This window comes from Phoxinus phoxinus, assembly GCF_949152265.1.
Source record: "Phoxinus phoxinus genome assembly, chromosome: 9".
Taxonomy (NCBI): Eukaryota; Metazoa; Chordata; class Actinopteri; order Cypriniformes; family Leuciscidae; genus Phoxinus; species Phoxinus phoxinus.
The window spans coordinates 23,492,818-23,515,300 of record NC_136884.1 but is presented as its reverse complement, the minus strand read 5'-3'; the positions used below and the strand labels follow the sequence as shown (position 1 = coordinate 23,515,300).

Below are 22,483 nucleotides of genomic sequence, written 5' to 3'. Positions count from 1 at the left end.
GCTTTTTGGTTTTTAGATGAAATAATTTTTTATTGGATTATGGACTACTTTGCTGCAGAAAAGCTTCCATCTCCAGGCTCTACTTGGATCCTGAGGCCTTGTTAGCCTCTCTAGGCCCTAGCAGTCCAGCTACCATCTCTAGACTCCAGGCCCTAGCAGCTCAGCTACCATCTCCAGGCTCTGCTTGGATATTGAGGCCCTCCTAGCCTCTCTAGGCCCTAGCATTCCAGCTACCATCTCTAGACTCCAGGCCCTAGCAGCCCAGCTACTATCTTCCTTCTCTAGCCCAGCTACCATCTCTAGACTCCAGGCCCTAGCAGCTCAGCTACCATCTCCAGGCTCTGCTTGGATATTGAGGCCCTCCGAGCCTCTCCAGGACCTAACAGCCCTGCTACCATCTCTAGGCTCCAGGCCCTAGCAGCCCAGCTACCATCTTCCTTCTCAAGCCCAGCTACCATCTCTAGGCCCCAGGCCCTAGCAGCCCAGCTACCATCTCTAGGCCCCAGGCCCTAGCAGCCCAGCTACCGTCTCTAGGCCCTAGCAACCCAGCTACCGTCTCTAGGTGCTGTTTGGATCCTGATGCCCTGCTAGCCTTTCCAGGCTTCACTTGGATCCTGAGGTTCTGCTAGCTTCTCTAGGCCCTAGCAACCCAGCTAACATCTCCAGGCTCTGCGTGGATACTGAGGCCCTGTCAGCTCCGTCGGGTTTTGCTAACATCTTCTGCTAACATGGCTCTTCTCTTAATGCTGCTTTGTTCATTGTTTGTGCAGAATCTAAGATCAAGCGATTTATGCTGGGTGAGTACATCTTACAACATTTGTGGCTCTTTGGACATAGCCTATGGATTCAACTGTTCAGCCTTTGTGCATTCCCCTCAAATGCCAAAAGAGTTGGCAGATGACTTAAATTTAGCCTGGTTTCTACCCAGAGATATTCTTCAGCTTCAAAATCTTTTGATTTTAAATGACTATTTTGCATTTGATGACAGACATTACTGGGACTCTCATTTTAAAAACTCTACAGATTTTTCATATACTGATGGTAAACAGAGATGGTTAATATTTTTATTGCTGCTTTTATCTGGCAATGTGCAGCCAAATCCAGGCCCTGAGTTGCAGTGTATTCCATTGCCATCTGATGTGAAATCCATGTCTGGTTTGAGTGTAATTCACCTTAATGTTCGCAGTTTGTTACCCAAAGTGGATCTGCTTAGAATTTGGGTGAATTTAACAGATGCAGATATTGTTGTGCATTTGTTTTAAAAATGTCTTCATGTTTGTCCATTATTGAAAGGGGGTGACCCGTCAAATTTAAATAATTACAGGCCAATTTCTAATTTGTCTGTTTTGGCCAAAACGCTTGAATCTCTGGTGAGTGATCAGATGAAAGACTTCTTGCATGTACAGGACATTTTATCCCCAGTTCAGTCAGGTTTTAGAAAAAAACATAGTACCATCACAGCTGCAATGAAGGTGATAAATGACATCTCTGTTGCTCGTGACAAGAAGCAGCACTGTGCATCACTTTTTATCGATTTGTCAAAAGCTTTTGACACGGTTGATCATGATGTTTTAAAGATTAGGCTTCTTAATTCGGGGTTTTCAAAGAAAACTGTCTCTTGGTTCTCAAACTATCTTAGTGACAGAACTCAGTGCATTAAGCATGATGGTGTTCAATCTGGTATTTTACCAATCCTTAAAGGGGTTCCACAAGGCTCTGTGTTAGGCCCTCTTTTATTTACTATTTATATAAATAATCTTAATCGGCATGTGTCTGATGCAAACTTTCATTTTTATGCAGATGACACAGTTATTTACTGCTGTGCACCCTCTCTTAAACAAGCCATTGCACATTTACAGAATGCCTTCAATGTGGTCCAAAACACTTTGCTACAGTTGAAACTTGTGCTCAATGCAGACAAAACCAAAGGTATGCTTTTCACGGGCCCTCGGAATAGACCACTGAATGTTCCCTCAGTGATTACTCTTGACGGACGTGAAATACAGACTGTCACAACTTATAAGTATCTTGGTATTGTTATTGATGACTGCCTATCATTTAAGCCTCATGTTCACTGTCTAGTGAGAAAGTTGAGGCTAAAATTGGGTTTTTACTTTCGAAATAAGCTGTGCTTTTCTTTTAATGTTAAAAAACGGTTAGTGGCATCCACTTTTTTATCTGTGCTGGATTATGGTGATATATTATATATGCATTCATCTGCTCAATGCCTTCACATGATTGACGCAGCCTATCATGCATCGCTGAGATTTATTACTAATTGTAAAGCTCGCACCCACCACTGTGAGCTGTATTCTCGTGTAGGATGGTCTGCTCTGGCCACACGGAGGCTTTGTCATTGGTATATATTTATATATAAGGCTATTGTTGGTGTGCTCCCATCCTATTTATGTTCACTTCTTATGAAAAAAAGTGCTGGTCATTACTCTCTCCGTTCTCAGGCTGTTGTCTTGCTTTCTGTCCCACATGTCAGTACTGAGCTGGGTAAAAAGGCCTTTGTTTATTCTGCTCCCTCTACATGGAATTTGCTGCAGAACAACTTAAAACTTAACAAATTGATTCCTTTGAGTGTTTTTAAGTTGAGAATGAGATGTTTTGAGTTGAAATCCGTCACATGTCAATGTTTGTCATGTTTTTATTGAGATGTCATTGTAAGTGCATAATTGGCTTTCATACTGTTTCTATTAATTTATTTGTTTCTTGTGTGTCTTTGTATGAAATGATGTGATGTAATTTTGCTGCCTATCTTGGCCAGGTCTCCCTTGCAAAATAGATTTTTAATCTCAATGGGCTTTTCCTGGTTAAATAAAGGATAAATAAAAAATAAAAATAAAAAACCAACAGTTTATGAGAAACCTGGCACAAACAAGGGGGACTTTTGGGTCTCGTTCCCGGAGATGACCGACCCGCTTGTACAATGTCTTGATGCATGTCATGCAAGAAATGATACAGAGTACCTACTGTCAACATATAACATGCTGCCTGGACTGATGGCATACGACAACCATGATTATGTAAGGTGGTTGCCAGATTATTGGGCAATGTCCTCTTCGCTGTCAGATGAGAGAATGGTATTATTCAACATTCACTTCACCCAGTGAATGACCGGGCCACCATACTCCTGTCAGCCACTCGACCCTTGAATAGAAACAACTATGAATCTGAACTCGAAGCTAAACCAAGGATGGATTCAGCTTCTACAGAATGAGAAGCAACTGTTCTCAACAACAAGAAACGCAACTGTTCATCTTCCTCAAGACGATCAATGCAAGGTGGCCAGGGAACAGTAGGTGTGTCTTTGATCATCTTTGATAGCCCTGGTCCAAGGTTCTAGAGCAGGGGTTGGCAACCCACGGCTCTAGAGACGCATGCGGCTCTTAAGCGTAGCCCTAGTGGCTCCCTGGAGCTTTTTTCAAAAATATGAAAATGGGGAATTTTTTTTTCCGTTTTAACCCTTTCGCACATACGATCACACCAGTGGGATTAGAATGGTCAGTGCATCACGTGATTAACTGCTAAATTCAAATGTGCTTTGGCGCGTTGGCTGGCGCTGAGCCAGAGACGGACGCGCTCAGTGCTTGTCATATATCACAACTATTCAGTGTTTTCAACCACATAGTGTTTATTTTAGGTTGAAGACATTTAAGAATCACATAAGTACTAAAAAAACAATGAATTTGATGTTGTAAAATATACACTGATGTCTGGAAGCGGCAATAATAATAATCCTTTATAATAAAAAAAGACGACACGTTTTATTCATATCAGATACACATTGTGTAAGTAGCTTTACATTTGACCCTATTCTCTCCCAGTTCACCAGCCACTTACTTTCATGTATTTCGGGAGAAGTGGATGAATTGACGTGTTGTAAATCCAACAGATCCGATTCTCTGAACTGTGGCACAAACATGGCGCCGCCCATCGCGCATACAGCTCAACTAACGCGATCGTTATAAAGGTATTTATACAACAAAACACATCCACATGCACATATTTGACAATCGGAATATCAGTTTTTCATACTATAGATAATAAATGTGTGAATATTTTTAATAAAAAAGGAAAAATTACATAAAAGCAGATCACCATTCATTCAGCGCTATGTTGTGGTTGCGCTGTGTCACGTGACAAGCAATGACGCGTAACCATGAAAACAATGAAGTGAGATTCGAAACAACGGTCGCCTTGCTCATTATGTATTTGTTGCCTACTTATCATTTTGATACTAGGGGGCTAGTAAAGCAAATGATATAGACACTTACAGCATGTGTTGCCTTCATTATAAGGCTTATATAAGGCTTTTAATTTTTTGCGGCTCCAGAGATTTTTTTTTTTTGCTCCAATATGGCTCTTTCAACATTTTGGGTTGCCGACCCCTGTTCTAGAGGAGCTGCTCATCGCTGATGCCCAGTGTTGGGAACGTTACTTTAAAAAAGTAATTAGTTATAGTTACTCACTACTTGTTCCAAAAAGTAACTGAGTTAGTAACTGAATTACTCTATAATAAAAGTAACTCGTTACCAGGGAAAGTAACTATTTGCGTTACTGTTAAAAAGTTGCTATAATCCAAAGAATTGTTGTGAGCAGTTTTCACAAGTCACTTGAAATGAGTAGAACAGACGGGTGTTTGTACATAACTTTCAATATTTATTGCACGTCGACAGACAGCAAGAGGTTTATCCTGCACTTCAAGTATTATCTTTGTAAAAAAAGTAAACAGTTACACCATATAAAGTGCATAACTCTAGCAAATTAAATCAAACTCTCTCAACCTGAGACAACTGGTCAAGAAAACAACCTGGCGAACTAGCACCTGTGGTGGAGGTATCGGTGTTTTTTGCCACTAGCTTTGTAGATGCGCGTGTCAATGTGAGATGCTTCATTAAATTAGAGTTGCTTACAACGGATGTTAACAAAGTCTTCGCTACTGGACATAATATACACATTACATGCACGTTCTTGCCTTTGACCACAATGAATTTGAAGTAGTGCCTATATCTCCACCAACTTTTCATCGGATTGCTCCTGACTCGCCATCTCTGCTGCTCCGTCAAATCTGTTTAGTGGTTGTGTGTGTGTGTGTGTGTGTGTGTGTGTGGCGCCTGTGCTGGCATGTGTGTAAAAACACTGGCTCTGATTGGCTACCATGAAACATGACTCTGCCTTAGCCAATCATAATCGCTTACATCGTTATTAACCCACCTCCTCACTAGCTGTGAGCCAGGGGTGCGTTCGGAATCGGATTACACAGTTTATTCAATCAATGCATATAACACACCGCATTTAACGTCCAGTAACGTTAACGGCGTTGTAACGACGGGAAAAGTAATTAGTTAGATTACCCCGTTACTGAAAAAATAACGTCATTACCTAACGCCGTTCTTTTAAACGGCGTTATTCCAAACACTGCTGATGCCAAGGGATGAGACTGCAGCCTCAATGTAGTCATCTCCTCCCGCAACATAGACCCACTCACTTTTGAAGTAAGATACGTCTTCAGCAGTTTCTTAAAAATGGCTACAGACTCAGCAGCTCTGGTTGAGTTAAGCAGATCGTTCCACCAGCAGGGAACAGTCATGGTAAAGGTCAGAGAAAGAGATTTTTTGCCTCTTTGAGATGGCACCACAAGACGCCAATCGCTTGCAGAGCGCAAGTTTCTGGATGGCACATAAGTCTGAAGTAATTAGTTAAGGTACAAGGGAACAGTGCCAGTGATTGTTCTGTCGGCAACCGGCAACCAGTGCAATTTTGTGAGGAGATGAGTGACGTGCTCTCTTCGGCTCGTTGAAGACCACTCTAGCTGCAGCATTCTGGATCAGTTACAGAGGTTTGACAGTGCAAGCTGGGAGACCAGCCAGGAGAGCATTACAATAGTCCAGTCTGGATAGAACAAGCGCCTGAACAAGGAGTTGTGTAGCATGCTCTGATAGGAAAGGCCTGATCCTTCTGATGTTGTACAAGGCAAATCTGCATGACCAGGCAGTGCTAGCAATGTGGTCTGTGAAGATCAATTGGTCATCAATTACAACTCCAAGGTTCCTAGCTGATCTTGATGGAGTTATGGATGAAGAGCCTACCTGGATGGTGAAGTTGTGATTAAGTGCTGGGTTAGCCGGGATTACAAGTAGCTCTGTCTTCGCAAGGTTTAGTTGAAGGTGGTGGTCCTTCATCCAGACAGAAATGTCTGTCAGGCAGGCTGAGATGCGAGCGGCTACCGTCGGATCATCCGGCTGGAATGAGAGGTCGAGTTGTGTGTCATCAGCGTAGCAGTGATAGGAAAAGCCATGTTTCTGAATCACAGATCCTAGTGAGGTCATGTAGATGGAGAAGAGAAGTGGTCCAAGCACTGAGCCCTGAGGCACACCAGTAGCTAGATGTTGGCAACCCGGCTAATTTTTTTCTTTAACTTTTATAGATGACAAATCCAATGAGAAACGAACCTTCGCTCTCCACGGTCACGGAATTGCTATAGATGACCCAACTAATTATTTTTGTAATGACAGTCATAATTTCTACATGAAACAAATTCTTCTAAACCTTTTTTCCCCCCAACTATTTACAACATACGTTAAATATCTCAAAATCAACAAATTAAATTTACAGTACATAAAATAAGAAAGAATGAAGTAGACTTCTATTCAGATGAGCGGGAGATCCTGGTGTGCTGCTGGACTGGGACGGGCTCCACAATAGAGACCCTGGTAAGGCCTCCTGCTGGTGGGACTTCATCTGATGGTCTCCAGAGTGTTTGAGTGCCTATTTCCACTATCCACTAAGTTGTCTACCAACAGGTTTGCAGGGCTGACTCATGGAATAAATATTGAGATACTTTATTACGCTAAAGTACTTTTAATACCGCATTGGCGAAAAACTACTAGTCATATATTTCAAAGCTTAGTTAAGCAAAATTATCTTGCATACTCTAATGTTAAGGTATCAAGAGTAAATGTAAAGGAATTCTGCAGGGGGAAAAAAGACCCTCCTTGTCAGGGTTGTTATGATGGTTTTTGCATTTATATTACTGCATGTTGCATTTTACTTCTGAATATTTTCAAGGTTGATACATTTAAACTATATACTTTTGTGTAATTTAATGTAAAACAATGCATCATGTTGTAAAATAGCATAATTTTGTAGTGTCGCTGTCCTGTGTGGGAAAAAAGTACTTCACATTTGTACGTGCTCAAAGTATGTAGTTCCTTAAATTACACCACTGGTTATTTTGAAAATAAAAGTAACAAAATGTAGGCCTATTGTCACAATATTAACAAATTGTTGCGAACAACAGCTCCGTCCCATTTCAAAGCACGCATCTGAAGCGCTCGAACCCGTGTAGCTTACGGAGGATTGTTCTTGTCGCCTAGCAACAGTGACAGCTGCCGATGACGAGCGGGAGTAACATTCGCACTGGACTTTTTTATATTCAACTGGGTTTTATATTCAAATATGGTTGAAAACCTGTGTAAATATATTTACCATGGTCCATTTATGTGCATAATAAAAAGAATACACTAGCCTACAAAATCGCATCAAGGTAAGATATAATGGCGCTTTTCCACTACACAGTACCAGCTCGCCTCGCCTTTGTTTGGTTTTCCACTGTGTAAAAGTTGTACCGGTAATGAATAAACAATTAAAATGTCTCCTTGCTATATTTGACTTTTTCATAATGATTACTTTTGCCGGTTCTTTGTGGCAAGCTTTATGAGTCCGCTAACAAATCGAATATCATGACTCTTCCCTATTTTGTTCCAGGCCATTTATGGTTGTTCATATTGTTCAATAAAGTTCTTGGTAAAAAAAGAAAAGGTTTCGTGTGTACACAGATATTTCTTGAGACGACGCCGTGTTTACAGAATTTTTTTTTAGAACGAGGGAAAAAAACCCCCATCAGATAGGGAAAGCTCTGGCTTCGTGTGGATGTGGCCTAAAATCAATCAAAAAATGCAGTGCAATTATTTCCTTCACTTGTATCATTTTATTTAAAAGTGTCCATTTACATTGTGGCATTTCACAGTAAGACAAAAGTCCATTTATCTAATATATTGATTCCAAAGTAGGCTAATAATCCAATATATATAAAAGAGGCAACTTATAAAGAACTAAAGGATGGAAAGAAAAGACATGGTCAAGTTTTACAGGAGTGTCACCTGATCAGATAAATATTTGATATGGACCAAATTTAAAATGGCATTTGAGGGGAAAATCTAATTTGGCCCACGTTTAGCTGTGGTGTGAACGTAGCCTTAATTTTAGACAGAAACGTGTTTTCTGGTGCCATTTTAAACTGCCAAGCCATTTAAAACTCTTTCCACACAGGGAACACAAATAGGGTCTCACATCCGCATGACTTTTTAGGTGTATCTGTAAGTGAAATGGCAAAATAAATTTTTTAGTACATTGATCACAATTAAATCGCCTTCCACCAGAGTGAATGAGCTGGTGATTTTTGAAATTGCTCCTTTTTGTAAACCTCTTATCACACTCAGAACACTGCAGTTTCTTTCCAGAATGACTTTGTAAATGACGTTTCAAGCCTCTTTGATATGTGAAACTTTTTTCACACTGAAGACATGTAAAAGGCTTCTCTCCAGTGTGAAGTCTCATGTGAGTCTTGAGGTTTCCTTTAAATGTGAAACTCTTTCCACACTGAGGGCAGATGAAAGGCTTCTCTCCAGTGTGAAGTCTCATGTGACTCTTAAGGTTGCCTTTAAATCTGCAATTCTTTCCACAGTGATGACACATGAAAGGCTTCTGTCCAATGTGAATTATTACGTGCGTCTTAAGCTGTTTACTGTCTGTGAAATTTTGTCCACACTGATGACATTTAAAACAGTTCTCTCTTGAATGAATCCCTATGTGTTTATTAAGGGTAATTTTATGCCTGAAACTCTTTCCACACTGATCACATGTGAAAGGCTTCTCTCCAGTGTGAATTCTCATGTGATACTTGAGATTTCCTTTTTGTGAGAAGATCTTCCCACACTGTTTGCATACGTGAGGGCTCTCTCCAGTGTGAACTCTCATGTGGGAATCAAACGATTCTTTTTTTGTGAAATTCTTTCTACACTGAGGGCATGTGTAAGGCTTCTCTCCAGTGTGAAGTCTCAAGTGAGTCTTGAGGCTTACTTTATGACCGTATGTCTTTCCACAGTAATGACACAAGAAAGGCTTCTCTCCTGTGTGCTTTCTCATGTGAGTCTTCAGGTCTTTATTGACTCGGAAGCTCCTTTCACACAGCTGGCATTTAAAAGTCTTCTCTCCAGAGTGAATTGCTATGTGCCTATTAAGACGTTTCATGTCAGGGAAACTACTTCCACACTCATGACATATAAAACGGTTCTCTCTTGAATGAACTCTTAGGTGTTTATTATGGGTTACTTTATGCCTGAAACTCTTTCCACACTGATCACATGTGAAAGGCCTCTCTCCAGTGTGAATGTACATGTGATACCTAAAGCTTATTTCTGCTTTATAACTCTTTCCACACAGTTTGCAGGAGTAAGGCTTCTCTCCAGTATGAGTTCTCATGTGAGCTTTAAGGGCTCCATTTTGAGTGAAACTCTTTCCACAATGTTGGCAGGTGAAAGGCTTCTCTCCAGTGTGAAGTCTCATGTGAGCTTTAAGGTTTCCTTTTTCAGTGAATTTTTTTTCACACTGTTGGCAGGTGTAAGGCTTTTCTCCACTGTGAACTCTTCTCATGTGGACTTTAAGGTTTTTATGTTGACTAAAACTCTTTCCACACTGACAGCAGGTGAAACAACTTCCAGCTCCTGTCTTTTGAACTCTTTTAGGTGAAGAAGTATTTTCAGTCTGTGAGCCACTAAAAGTCATGTCTCCGGTTATCAAATCATGATCTTTCATTTCATTCAGTACTTCACTCTCCTCTTTCAGTGTCATCAGATCTACGGCATAAAAAGATAAATACAAGTCATGTTTAATGGCACAAAGCAAAATATATCAACACATTTAGACATTTAAAGCAAAAAACCCTAACAACATGTATGCTATATCCTCAACAATAATGCATCTAGTTAACGGAGCACCTCTGGCCCACCAGGAATATTACCTCTAAGTTATGAATATCTTTCATAACTTATATCTTTCTGATGAAATCTGAGAGACGCTTCAAAAAGTACTTCGTAGAGAGAACGTAAAACTAATTAATCGGTTTAGTCAACATTTTCTGACTTTATACGATGAACAGATTTAATTTAGTATTTCATTCACATATAAACATTGATCAGCAAACATAAACAGAAGCTCAACTGAACCTGTTGATTGGTTCATCAAACGTGCTGCATAACACACAGGAATGAACCTCATTGGTTCTTGCACGTCAAGCGGAAATGCTTGAGCTTCCGTTTTCCACAACTTATGTGTGAGTTGATGAATGTTTATGAGAATAAAAGCCTTAATTCAATCTGTTCATCATGTAAATCGATTGTGTCTCTTCAGAAAACTAGAGTTGACCCCTCTCCTGACTAAACTCAGCCTTTGGTCATGACAAGCCCCAGTTGGCCCGCTTTGGACCAAGGTATTCGGAGGGTCAAAAACCTTCGGCGTTGGCCCGATCAAACCCCGAAAGTGACAGTGGAAATGTGACTGGCCCTGGCACACACTAGCACGCTCGCTTTTAGCCCGACAGTAGAAACACGGCTATTGGGGCTGTAGGGCTAAGTAGATCTAGGTATAATCTGCATAGCTGTGGTAAGCAATTTGGTTATTAGTAGGGGTGTGACGAGACGCTTATCTCACTAGGCGAGACGAGTCACGAGATTGGGTTCACGAGAAAGAGACACAATTCTTTATAGAAATCATCAATGGCAAAATTCATGACTGGAAAAATAGTCTGCAGGTGCATTTTGAAATGTTTTAACTAATAATCTTGTAATGAATGTCATTTTAGCTCTACTTTATTTATTATGTTCAATTTTTGGAAATATTTGATAATTCATACTCACAGTATAAATAACAAAAATAAGTTTTTCTTAGTCTTATTAAGTGCAAACAATAAGTGCAACTCCAATCATAATCAAATACCCCTTTTCCACCAAGGCAGAGCTGGTGCTGGTTCGGAGCCAGAGCCTAGTTTCAAATCGGTTCTTTGTTTTTCGACCACCAAAGCACCAGCTCCGAACCAGTAAAAGTGGTTCTTAAGTAGCACCAAAACATTGCTGGGCTAGAGTAAGAACCGCTTGCGTCAGGGGCTGGGGGCGGGGTTACCGTGACCAACAAGACGAAAAGAAACTTGTGACCGCCATTTTTTAAATAGCAGCTAATCGAGCTAATAGCTGCTCGATTGTAATCTCCGTCTGTGCAAGTTACGGCGAGCTGCACGAACGCGTTGGATTCACCGTGTTTGGATGCCGATGTAGTTTCGCAAAGCCATGAGCATCAATAGTAACGCAACGAACGCCATTGTTGATGTAAGACTTGTTCGAGATGCATCGGAGCGGCGCGGACCGATCAGAGCTCCGGGAGTATTTGGAGAGCATACGACTCCTTGTGCTTTTGGATCGCTTTCGCAGTGCTTTAATGTCACGCGGCGATCGGTCTGCGTGAAGCCGAACCATCTCGAACAAGCCTGGTGTGTTTTTGTTTGGCGCTGCCGTGCTAGCGTTGCTGGGCAACATGAGATGTATACACAGTGACGTAAGATCTGGCTCTGTTTTGGCGCTCTAGCCTGTGGAAAGGCAAACCGGTTCTTAGAAGAACCGTCAGTAGAACCAACTCCGAACCGGCTCTAGCTCTAGCTCTAGCTCTGAACCAGCACCTGCTTCTTGTTGGTGGAAAAGGGGTAAAAGTACTCTCGATATTCAAATTGCAAACAGAGCCAGAGACACAACTACACAGTCCAGAGATAGGTATGATATTGAGAGACAGGCTATTGTATGTAGCCTAATTTGCGCTCATTAGGGAGCTTGCGTTTTACTTCACTTTCGAGTTTGCGATCGCACCTAATATGTAAAGGGAGCGGCAGTGCTGAGCGTGCATTCTACAAGATAAGACATTTATCAGACGCTTAGGCTCTGTTGCACAACGAATCCTACAACATGGTCTTGTCAATCATCTCGCCTTACTCTCGTCACGTGATCAGTGAACTATGAGCGACTCTGCAACTCATGCTTGATGAGCAGAGCAGACGTTTACAAAAGTTTACAATGGTTTTTATTTTTAAGAAAACTGCAGTGGGGGCAGTGCCACGGTGAGCACAGAAATGTAGTGTGAACGTAGCGGTGGCATATTCTATGCCAATTTCACCCTCACGGCGATATCGCGAGACAGCTTTTCACTTACATTTTAGTCTCGCAAGATCTCGTCACACCCCTAGTTATTAGTGAATGAGCGAGTGATTTAAGACAAGTTGTGTTTACAAGACATGTTTGAGACGACAAAAAAAAAAGTTGATCACTCATTTCATGGTTTGCTTTATACAAAATAAATGTTTTTGTTATATACTTTTGCATAATTAGATAATTAATTAATTAAACTATATAATTTTAATAGATGTTGATGCCGTTGAAATTCTGCAGCAGAGCGATGACATCTCAGGGCCCATATCCCTAAAGATTCTGAGAATCCTCTCAGAGAGCTCCTAACTTAACCTAAAAATTCCTTGCCAGGAGTTTTAGCTTAGAAGTGATTCCAGAACATTTTCAGTGAACTCTGAGCAAGGAATGGATGGAAAATCCTATCTTAGTGAGGAGGTGTGGTTGACCCCGTTGCAAGGTATGAGCCATCATTTCAAAAGCCGTATTTGGTTGATCCTACAAGTTTGATGAAAATGAACTTTTGGTGATGATGAGCAAAGGATGTACCCTCAAATCAATAAACATAATTATACACTCTAATCTTATGCAGACTGTAATTGTAAATAATATTTCACATTCAAGAAAATATCTGGAAAATGAATAGTAAGCTGTAGGGGTTATAGCCTAACATTAGAATCTAAAATATGTGAAAACTTAAGCTCATTACACCCTGTTCAAATAATGATTCGTGTCTTATTTGCTCATATTAATATCCTAGCTGGCATATTTTTGTACTTTCACATATGGACCCCATTGAAAACAAGATGGCCTATCTCAAGGGGCTGTCCTTAATGAAGTAGTTACAACGTTACAACTCAGTGTGGTCTTAACGAGGGTAACACGGCTCCGCTTTTATCAATGTCTGTGATTGCTGGCTGGTCTATTTATGAATAATTCCCTGTCATCCAGTGTTTGCAGGACATCTCTCCTGCCTCCTCTGTTGGCCATTTTGTGCAGCTGCTTAGGGGAACTCCTAAGCCACTAAAAGTCCTCTTCCCTGCTCTTAGCAGATCTCGCCTTAGGAGCCCTTTTAAGCGCTAGGAATATTGAGGAATAGCTTTTATATTAACTGGGATTTTCGTGTCACTTTTAGGGGACATTCTAAGAAAACGTCAAGACTCTGAGAATTTTCTTAGAATTTGGCCGCTAGGAGCCACTTTTTGCACAAAAATTCTTTAGGGATACGGGCCCAGACCATTATCTAGTCTCATGTAAATTACATTTAGCCAAGGCTGCAAAGCCGACTCCGTGTTATAAATATGTTAGACCGATCACTTCTGCCACTAAAGATTGCTTTATCAATAATCTTCCTAATCAGTATCATCATCTCAGCATCCCGGATAGCTTAGAAAAACTTGATATTGCAACAGAAACTTTTAACTCTCTTTACCAGCACTTTAGACACAGTTGCTCCGCTGCGCTTAAAGGGCACCTATTATGGAATTTTGAAATTTACCTTTCATGTAGTGTGTAACATAGATCTAAGTGAACAAAAACATCCTGCAAAGTTTGAAATATGAAAGTGCACCGTATATAAAGTTATTGTCTTTCAAAAGTGAGAGTCGACTCTGAGTCATTTTTATGAATCGTTAGAAGACCGAAGCTTTTTCTCTGACTAGATGACGTCAACTTGTCAAGTTATTTGAATACGATACGCCCACTTATTGCGCTCCAAGGCCAGCAGGGAAAACATCATGGCGACGAGACGCTGTGTTCTGAAGTGCGGCTCAAAAGCAAACTTTTTTCATCTACCCAAGGAGGAGCATTTGAAGACTAAGTGGCTACAATTCACTATACCACAGAAGTATAGTCCGAGCCTTGTGCTTTGTTCGCGTCATTTTGAAGACGATTGCTTTTTAAATGCAATCAAACTTGGATTCGCGAGCTGGCTGATATTGAAGGAAGGTTCATTTCTAAGTGTATTTGCATCAGCTTCCTCCTCCGTATCACAACCTGTAAGTGTTAATAATTTTTGCTTTTATATTTTATGTAGCATACTTAATTATTTTGTTTGTTGTGTAAGCACCGTTTAGCTTCTAGGTCTTCAATGACAATTGTATTGAGATATGTGAAGTGTTTGTCGTTGTTTTCGGAGTTGTCTAAAGAATAGAGTAATACCTCGTAGTAACGTAACTGCATTTTTTTTTTTGTAAAAACGTTATGTTTATGCATCGGGCTAATGCAAACAAAGACTGATTGTGCTTTTACAATATGAACTCTGGGCTATGCTCGCTAACATAACATTAAATTATTTATCTTATTTTTCGTTTTTTACTACAAACTATAAAGCAGTGGACTATAATCATTATTATAATACAATTTAATTGATAAAAGCATCATTGCACTCCGTGTTAAAAATAAGTATTATCTCTGTAAACACTGCTGGGTCATCTGACCAATCAACGCAGATTAGCGTCGCGCAAAGGAGGGGTTTGAAAAACGAGTCGTTGAACGAATCATTTGGGAGTCGGTGAGCAAATCAGGTAAAAATAAATGCATATTATACGAAAACAAAAGTGTTTTTTGTCATTGCATGCATGTAAAACTGTTGTTGGGGACTCCCACAACAATATTAGGAACATTTTAAATGTCATAATAGGTGCCCTTTAAAGAAGATTAAAGAACATAGTCCAACGCCGTGGCACAATGAGCACACTCAGGCCCTTAATGGCGCTTTTCCACTGCATGGTACGGTACGTTTCGGTACGGCATGGCACGCTTTGGCGCTTTTCCACTGCATGGTACGGTACGTTTCGGTACGGCACGGCACGCTTTGGCGCTTTTCCACTGCATGGTACGGTACGGCTCGGTTCGGTACGGCTCACTTATGGCGCATTTCCACTGCATGGTACGTTACGGCTCGCTTTAAATGGTACCACCTCTGTTGAGGTTCCAAGCGTACCGTACCGATACTATAATGTGACGTGAAAACTCTGCAGATCACTGATTGGTCAGACAGAATCGTCACTTCAGCGTCATTGTATTTGCGACACGAGACACTAAACCCGCTAGATTTAAATAGCCAACGCGGTAGCACCTGTTTTTAGAGTATTTACTTGACAAAAAAAGTAACAAAAACATAAAACAAGAAATGGCTGAATCGTGGTCAGTGGACGAGGTGCAGACGTTCCTCTCGTTGGTTGCCGAGGAGCGGAAGTAGCACAGCTCTCAGCCGCACACGGCTACCACCGTCCCACCCACTTTGAAGCGGTACTAACTGCAGTGGAAAAGCAACCGAGCTAAAACGAACTGAACCGTGCCGTACCGAGTCGTACCACGCAGTGGAAAAGCGAAGCGAGCCGAACCGTACCATGCAGTGGAAAAGAGAGCAGCCAGAAAAATGGAGCGCAACTGGAAGAAAACAAAACTAGAGGTATTTCGGATTTCATGGAAGGAGAGCTTGATTAATACAGAGAGGCTTTAAAAGCTGCTAGATCTGCTTATTTTTCAACCCTATTAGAAGAAAATAAACATAATCCTAGGTATTTATTTGAACCAGTGGCTAAACTAACGAAAAAGAAAGCTTCAAGCCCAGAAGTTTCCAGCAACACAGCAGTAATGACTTTATGAACTTCTTCACTTATAAGATCGATAATATCAGGGACAAAATTATAACTATGCAACCGTCTAATACAGTATCGCATCAGGAAGTGCATTGTAGTCTCCCTGAGGGAAAATTTGATTCATTCGTTCATTCGAAGGAAATGCTTCCTTCGGAGAGGAAGCATTTTCTAAACTCGTCAAATCATCTAAATCGACAACGTGTGTTAGACCCTATACCGACTAAGCTGCTGAAAGAGATGCTTCCAGATGTCATAGATCCTCTTCTTGATATCATTAATTCATCTTTGTCTCTAGGATACTTACCAAAAACCTTTAAGATAGCTATGATTAAACCGCTTGTTAAAAAAACGCAACTTGATCCTACAAAATTAGTCAATTACAGGCCGATCTCGAATCTGCCTTTTCTGTCAAAGATATTAGAAAAAGCAGTATCACAACTGTGTTCCTTTCTTGAAAGAAATTATATCTGCGAGGATTTTCAGTCCAGATTTAGACCGTACCATAGTACCGAGACAGCTCTCGTTAGAGTCACAAATGATTTGCTCTTATCATCCGATCGTGGTTGTGTCTCTCTATTAGTATTACTTGATCTTAGTGCTGCATTTGACACCATTGACCTCAACATCCTTTTAAATAGACTCTAACATTATGTTGGCATTAGTGGAATTGCACTAGCATGGTTTAAATCATACTTATCTGACCGTTATCAGTTTGTAGCAGTAAATGAAGAGATGTCTTATTAATCACAAGTTCAGTATGGCGTACCACAAGGCTCAGTATTAGGACCGCTGCTGTTCACTCTGTACATGCTACCATTAGGAGATATCATTAGGAAACATGGAATTAGCTTTCACTGTTATGCCGATGATACTCAGCTGTATATTTCTTCAAAACCTAACGAAACCTACCAATTCACAAAATTAACGGAATGCATAGCTGATATAAAAAAACTGGATGACTAGTAATTTTTTACTACTAAATTCAGAAAAAACAGAGATTCTAATTATTGGACAAAAAACTTCCACACGTAATAACCTAGAGTACTGTCTAACACTTGATGGCTGCTCTGTTAAGTCTTCGTCGTCAGTTAGGAACCTGGGTGTGCTCTTTGATACGAATCTTTCATTTGAAAGTCACGTGTCTAGTCTCTGTAAAACCGCTTTCTTCCATCTTAAAAATATATCTAAATTACGCAATATGCTCTCATTGACAAATGCGGAACAATTAGTTCATGCGTTCATTACCTCAAGGCTAGATTATTGTAATGCTCTACTGGGTGGTTGCCCTGCACGCTTCACAAACAAGCTCGTTCTGTCAACACTGCATTGGCTGCCTATTAAACATCGTATACATTTTAAAATATTGCTGATTACTTACAAAGCACTAAATGGTTTAGCTCCACAGTACTAGAGCGAGCTCTTAACGCATTATAGTCTTTCACGTCTATTGCGATCTCAAAATTCCGGCCAGTTGATAATACCTAGAATATCAAAATCGACTGCTGGCGGTAGATCCTTTTCCTATTTAGCACCAAAGCTTTGGAACAGTCCTCCTACCATTGTCCGGGAAGCAGACACACTCTGTCAGTTTAAAGCTAGATTAAAGACACATCTCTTTGACCTAGCATTCACATAATGCATTATAGACTTCTATAACTCAATGTTAGGCTGCATAGATTAGGTCAGTCGGAGCTGGGAACACTTCCCTTAAAGGGATAGTTCACTTTAAAATTAAAAGTCTGTCATCATTTACTCACCCTCAAGTTGTTTCAAACCTGTATAAAAAATTTTTTTCTGCTGAACACAAAGAAAGATATTTTGAAGAATGTCAGAAACCAAACAGTAGTCTGTACCCATTGACTTCCATAGTAGGAAAAAAAAAACTATGGAAGTCAATGGGTACAGACTACTGTTTGGTTTCTGACATTCTTCAAAATATCTTTGTGTTCAGCAGAAAAAATAAATTAATACAGGTTTGAAACAACTTGAGGGTGAGTAAATGATGACAGAATTTTCATTTTAAAGTGAACTAAAGCGTTGTGGGAATTAATTCTTGATGCGCACGTAAGCGCCATCAGCGTTTCTCACAGGTTCGCGTTTAAAGTCTGTGTAGAGAGAACGGTGTTGCCTTAGCGGCCCCTAATTTAATAACAAATTATCCTTTCGACGGAAGTGAATCAATCAAAACTAACTTTAGCTGGAAAATAACATTATTCAAGATCCGCTATAAAGCCAAAACAATCTGTTACCTTAAATTATACGTTTATCTCTGTAAAGCAGCTTTGAAACAATCTACAAAGTTAAAAGCGCTAAATAAATGAAGATGACTTGACTTGAGTCAGGAACATGTTGATATGTTAGTGTTTCTTTCAGAAAATCTGGAAATGCCAAAGAAAGTAACTTAAGGAATAACTGTGTAGGCCAGTACTGTTTTGGGTGAAACTTGTTTAAACCAATGCTTGTTATTTAATTAGTCAAATGTTTACAAGAAATAATTAAATTATGCCTTTTTTTTTTTTACATTTATAATAATATTTTAGTTTATAACTTGTACAGTCATGGCATATTTTGTTTAATTTATAAAAATGTTAAAGTTTATAAATAAGAAGAGTGTTTATTCAGTCATGGCTTATTGTTTTGTTTTTTTAGGTTTGTAATCTATATTCATTTATTACTTGTGATAAAATGTGACTTGTTACTTGTGACTTGTTAAAATTTTAAACAAGTATAAAGAATGGCATTGTTTAACTTTATTAATAAAAAATAGTGTGTTGTTCAGCTAGCATGTTTTTGTGTTTTGCTTTGGTACCGAGAACCATGGCTTTTTACTGGTAAATTTAGTCTAAATTAAACTTTGGTTTTTCAAAGAACCGTGGATTTTCACCGGTATCGGTACCGAATACTGAAATTTTGGCACCGTGACAACACTAGAAGTATGCATATTCAAACACAGGGATTGTGTTTACTTCAGAAGTAGATATTGGGTTAATGTTACATTATTTTGTTTAGACCAGTGTCTCTCAACTTTCCCAAAATGTTTGAGATGCCTTCCTATTCAACACAATAAGAAGCTGATGAGTTGAGAAACACTGGTTTATACTGTTTATCTATTATCTTTCCTAATTTAATGCATGACAAAATAAAGAATGGCTAACTTGTAAGTATGATCTTCTCAGGTGCACTTGAAGGCATCATTAATATTTGGCTGGTCATGTGACCTCAACATTTCTGTCCACATAAAGCGACTCACTTCATGTCAAACAAATCCACTTTAATTAAGACACACACATGACACTTTTCAAAAATACCATTCATTTCTGTAGAGGTTGACATTTTAATGTGTTTCTTGATAAGAAATTACTGAGTTTAGCTCAGAGAATGAAACTAACCTGTTTGTTCCTCAGTATCTTCTTGTTTGACTGTGAATACTTCAATCTTCATATCTTCACTCTCCTCTTTAATAGACGCCATCTTTACGCAATAGTGTCACGTGGATCTCAGCGGCTTCACCAGTTTTTCTCTGTGTTTGGACACTCTGTCCTGTTTAAGATGAGAATAATTAACAAGACAGAATTACAAATACAAACTACATCACTGGGAGAGATTTAATTATCTACAATTTCATGATGACTTTAAACTTTAATGCCCTTAAATGGACTAACTAGTAGGGATGGCTTGAGGCCACTTTTTATATTTTATCTTCCAACATCGCTACTAATCCGAAACCATCTTTTCTCCCCTTTTTAAACAACTAAGCTGTTGTTAATACATTTGTTCGGATGTCCTTTGGTTTACCTAAAAATATTGCATCACAATAAATGTATTGTGATTGTCAAAACATTTTAGTAACTAAACAGAATTTTATTAGGTAAAAATTTATTTTATTTTTATTGCTTGACACAAATTTCACGAATTCAATTCAATTCTTGTGATTTGATTCAATATTGACTCATACACGAAAAATGTTCTTATGCTGAAAACATACAGACAGCTCTATCAGCTGCTGGTGGTTAAAAATAAATATAAGGTTAAAAATAACTAAAATATAAAAATGAAGATTTTTATTATAATAACTTTACTGAATGATACAAGTAAAAAATATTATGAATATGTAATATAGTACACATATTTAGCTAAATATTGTCTACAGCTCTTTTTTCTATCCAACTAACGTGCTAGGCTATATTATGGTCATTAAAGGGCTTTCCTGAGGTAAATGTTACGTGACAACTGTCCTCCAGCTGTTTTATTGACCTCTTTCCACGGTTGAAAAACACTGATTGACAGATATTATGTATGAGGAATATACATTTCGGTAAGTTGTTCTGTATCTTTAAACATTGTTCATTCGTGTTTATTTACTATTACTATTAGCTAGTAGAGATGATCGTTTCACGTGCCGCTGGGGATCTGTCACGTCACATTACCGCCAAAACGGTAGGCTATTTATTGTTTGAATTTCGTAATAAAATTGACACAAGGTAGAGCAGGTTACTTATATACAAAAATATATCGTGAGAGTTGGCAGCCCTGCAACTGAACTAATTGCTTCGCAAAACAATTCACTGTTTTGAAGAGCTCGAAACGCCACACGCTACAAACCAACTGCAAATATTCTATTGAATGTATAATCTATTAAATCCAATTAACAAATCATCTAGGCCTAATACCATTTAATATTAAGTGTCTGTATAATATGTGTTGGACTTATTTTGTTTATTTTATGGAGAACTTGGTTAATACAATAAGAAACTTAAGTAAAATTCTTCCTTTTATTAAACAAATGTGTCATTAAATGTCTACAAATGTATTCATTTTTATCAGAGATCAGGTAAAATTATACATAGACACTGATTCATGGATTCACATAGATCATCGCCCCCTAGTAACAAATAATTGAAATTTCTAATCATTTCAAGACAGTTATGATGTAATAAAGCCTTGTTTACTGGAATCACGTGAATTGGCAGTTTTGCTCTGAATCACTGCTTAGAAACAAACAATGTGCCAATATTTCTAAACTTCACAAAGCATGATTCGAAAAGCACACACATTTATTATATCGGGGCCTTGATATGGTTCTCTACATTCAAAACACATAGTGTTCAGCCTCATTGGCCACTGAATCGTATGTCTACATCATTGCAATATTGGACCGGGCAACTTGCCATAACTCTCATTAGAGGACTGAAGAAACGATGCCTGACTATTCTGAGATTTTACAAACTATTGTACAATCCAAAGCGTATCATGCGTTTGTGAGGGCAACCAATCTCATATTTTTTCCACCACGTCCCTTTAAGGGCTGCATAAAAGCTATTTTCAAAATGACAAACTTTATAAACATTTCATGTAGATTAAATTATATTACATTAGGGACGTAACCAACAGAAATAAAGCTTGACTTTAGCCGCCGTGATTATGAAATTTGTCTGGCGATAAATAGGCAAAAAATAATTGTGGTTATGCCAATTAATAGTCCATTTTAGGGCTTTGTCATCATTTTTTTGTGTGCTTCGTTCATTAAATAATTGTGATGAATTTAATCCTTTCAAAATTATAATTTTGCCGCATAAGATTACAATTAAAACCTTTACATTTTAAAGTAATTTATTTAATTCAGTAAATAACTGAAACAATCACATCAAACTGGCCAATCACAGAAAGGACCATAAAATGTAACTTGTTAGCCTATCATTCAATATAAACATGCAAAATGAATATGAAAAAGACCATTGAGAGAGTAACTTAATGTAGCAATAACAACGGATAGTTAGACATCTAAAAACAAAGTGTTACATCTTAGCGAGCGTATAAGTTGTACTGGACTTAAATGGAACAAGTACCAGAAGATTCCTTATACTTATTTCTCTCATAATTACTTGCAGTGCCTGAATTCGTGTTTATGATTCACGATATGGAACGAAATGAGATGCACCTTTACTGAAACTTATACTCACACAAAATAACGTCCCTTGATGTTAGATAAAGCACATAATTACTTTCAATTATTATTTTACATTGCTATAGAACATTTAGCATTGCTTAAAACACAAACCTTTTTTCAGTTGACTCACAACAGACGCAGGATCGCGGCGCCGCCTTATGACGTCACACCACCTGACTAAAATAAAAGTCCTGTTAACACACGGCTCTGTGTTAAATCACAAAGTTCACAGAAATTTACATACACATATACCAATATTAAGAACTATTAATATTGCAACCTGTTATCATCAGAAATGGATAGGCCTAAAATAATGGGGTTTTTTTAAATAAAAAAAGCGTAATTAAGTAATGATTATATTATATTGCCTATTCATTGTATTGTGCGTGATGGTGCCTATAGACAGCATTCAAATGAAGTGTGTTATCAATAAATGTTAAAAGAATATGCCTTATAGGCTAAAACATTTGTATCTATCACATCCAACACAGTCTTTTAAATCAATTCACAAAACGTTTATTTTTTTTATTTTTATTTAAATAATAATTTTTTTTATTAGGCTGTTAATATTGTTGGTTACATTTTTTTATTCATTGTTATGTAGGCTATAGTAGTTATGTTTCATATTTTGTAAATAC

At 38.7% G+C, this 22,483-nt stretch overlaps 2 protein-coding genes across 3 annotated transcripts in view; both read right to left on the bottom strand.

Moving 5' to 3' along the window:
• The window catches only part of LOC307003882 (uncharacterized protein), a 71,656-nt gene extending 52,216 nt beyond the window's left edge, over positions 1-19,440 (bottom strand). The window contains exon 1 of the mRNA XM_079622740.1: positions 19,423-19,440. The gene's annotated coding sequence lies outside the window, so the exon portion shown is untranslated. The remainder of the gene's footprint in view (positions 1-19,422) is intronic.
• LOC307003881 (uncharacterized protein) lies at positions 7,927-22,024 on the bottom strand. 2 transcript variants are annotated; one of them, XM_079622737.1, is made up of 3 exons: positions 21,859-21,978; positions 19,288-19,438; positions 7,927-9,926 (listed from the first exon to the last, which is right to left on the bottom strand). In XM_079622737.1, the coding sequence occupies exons 2-3, from the start codon at positions 19,367-19,369 to the stop codon at positions 8,245-8,247; spliced, it is 1,764 nt and encodes a 587-aa protein (XP_079478863.1). In that variant the 5' UTR covers positions 19,370-19,438; positions 21,859-21,978; the 3' UTR covers positions 7,927-8,244. The 2 variants fall into 2 exon arrangements, with proteins under 2 accessions (XP_079478863.1, XP_079478862.1); XM_079622736.1 differs by having other exon boundaries at positions 7,928-9,926; positions 21,957-22,024.
• Positions 22,025-22,483: the final 459 nt, after the last annotated feature.

Coding starts and splice junctions, on each gene's coding strand:
- LOC307003881 (XM_079622736.1), bottom strand. CDS start 19,369: ATGGCGTCTATTAAAGAGGAGAGTGAAGATATGAAGATTGAAGTATTC. Junction 9,927..19,287: donor AGATACTGAGGAACAAACAG/GTTAGTTTCATT, acceptor TTTATGCCGTAG/ATCTGATGACACTGAAAGAG.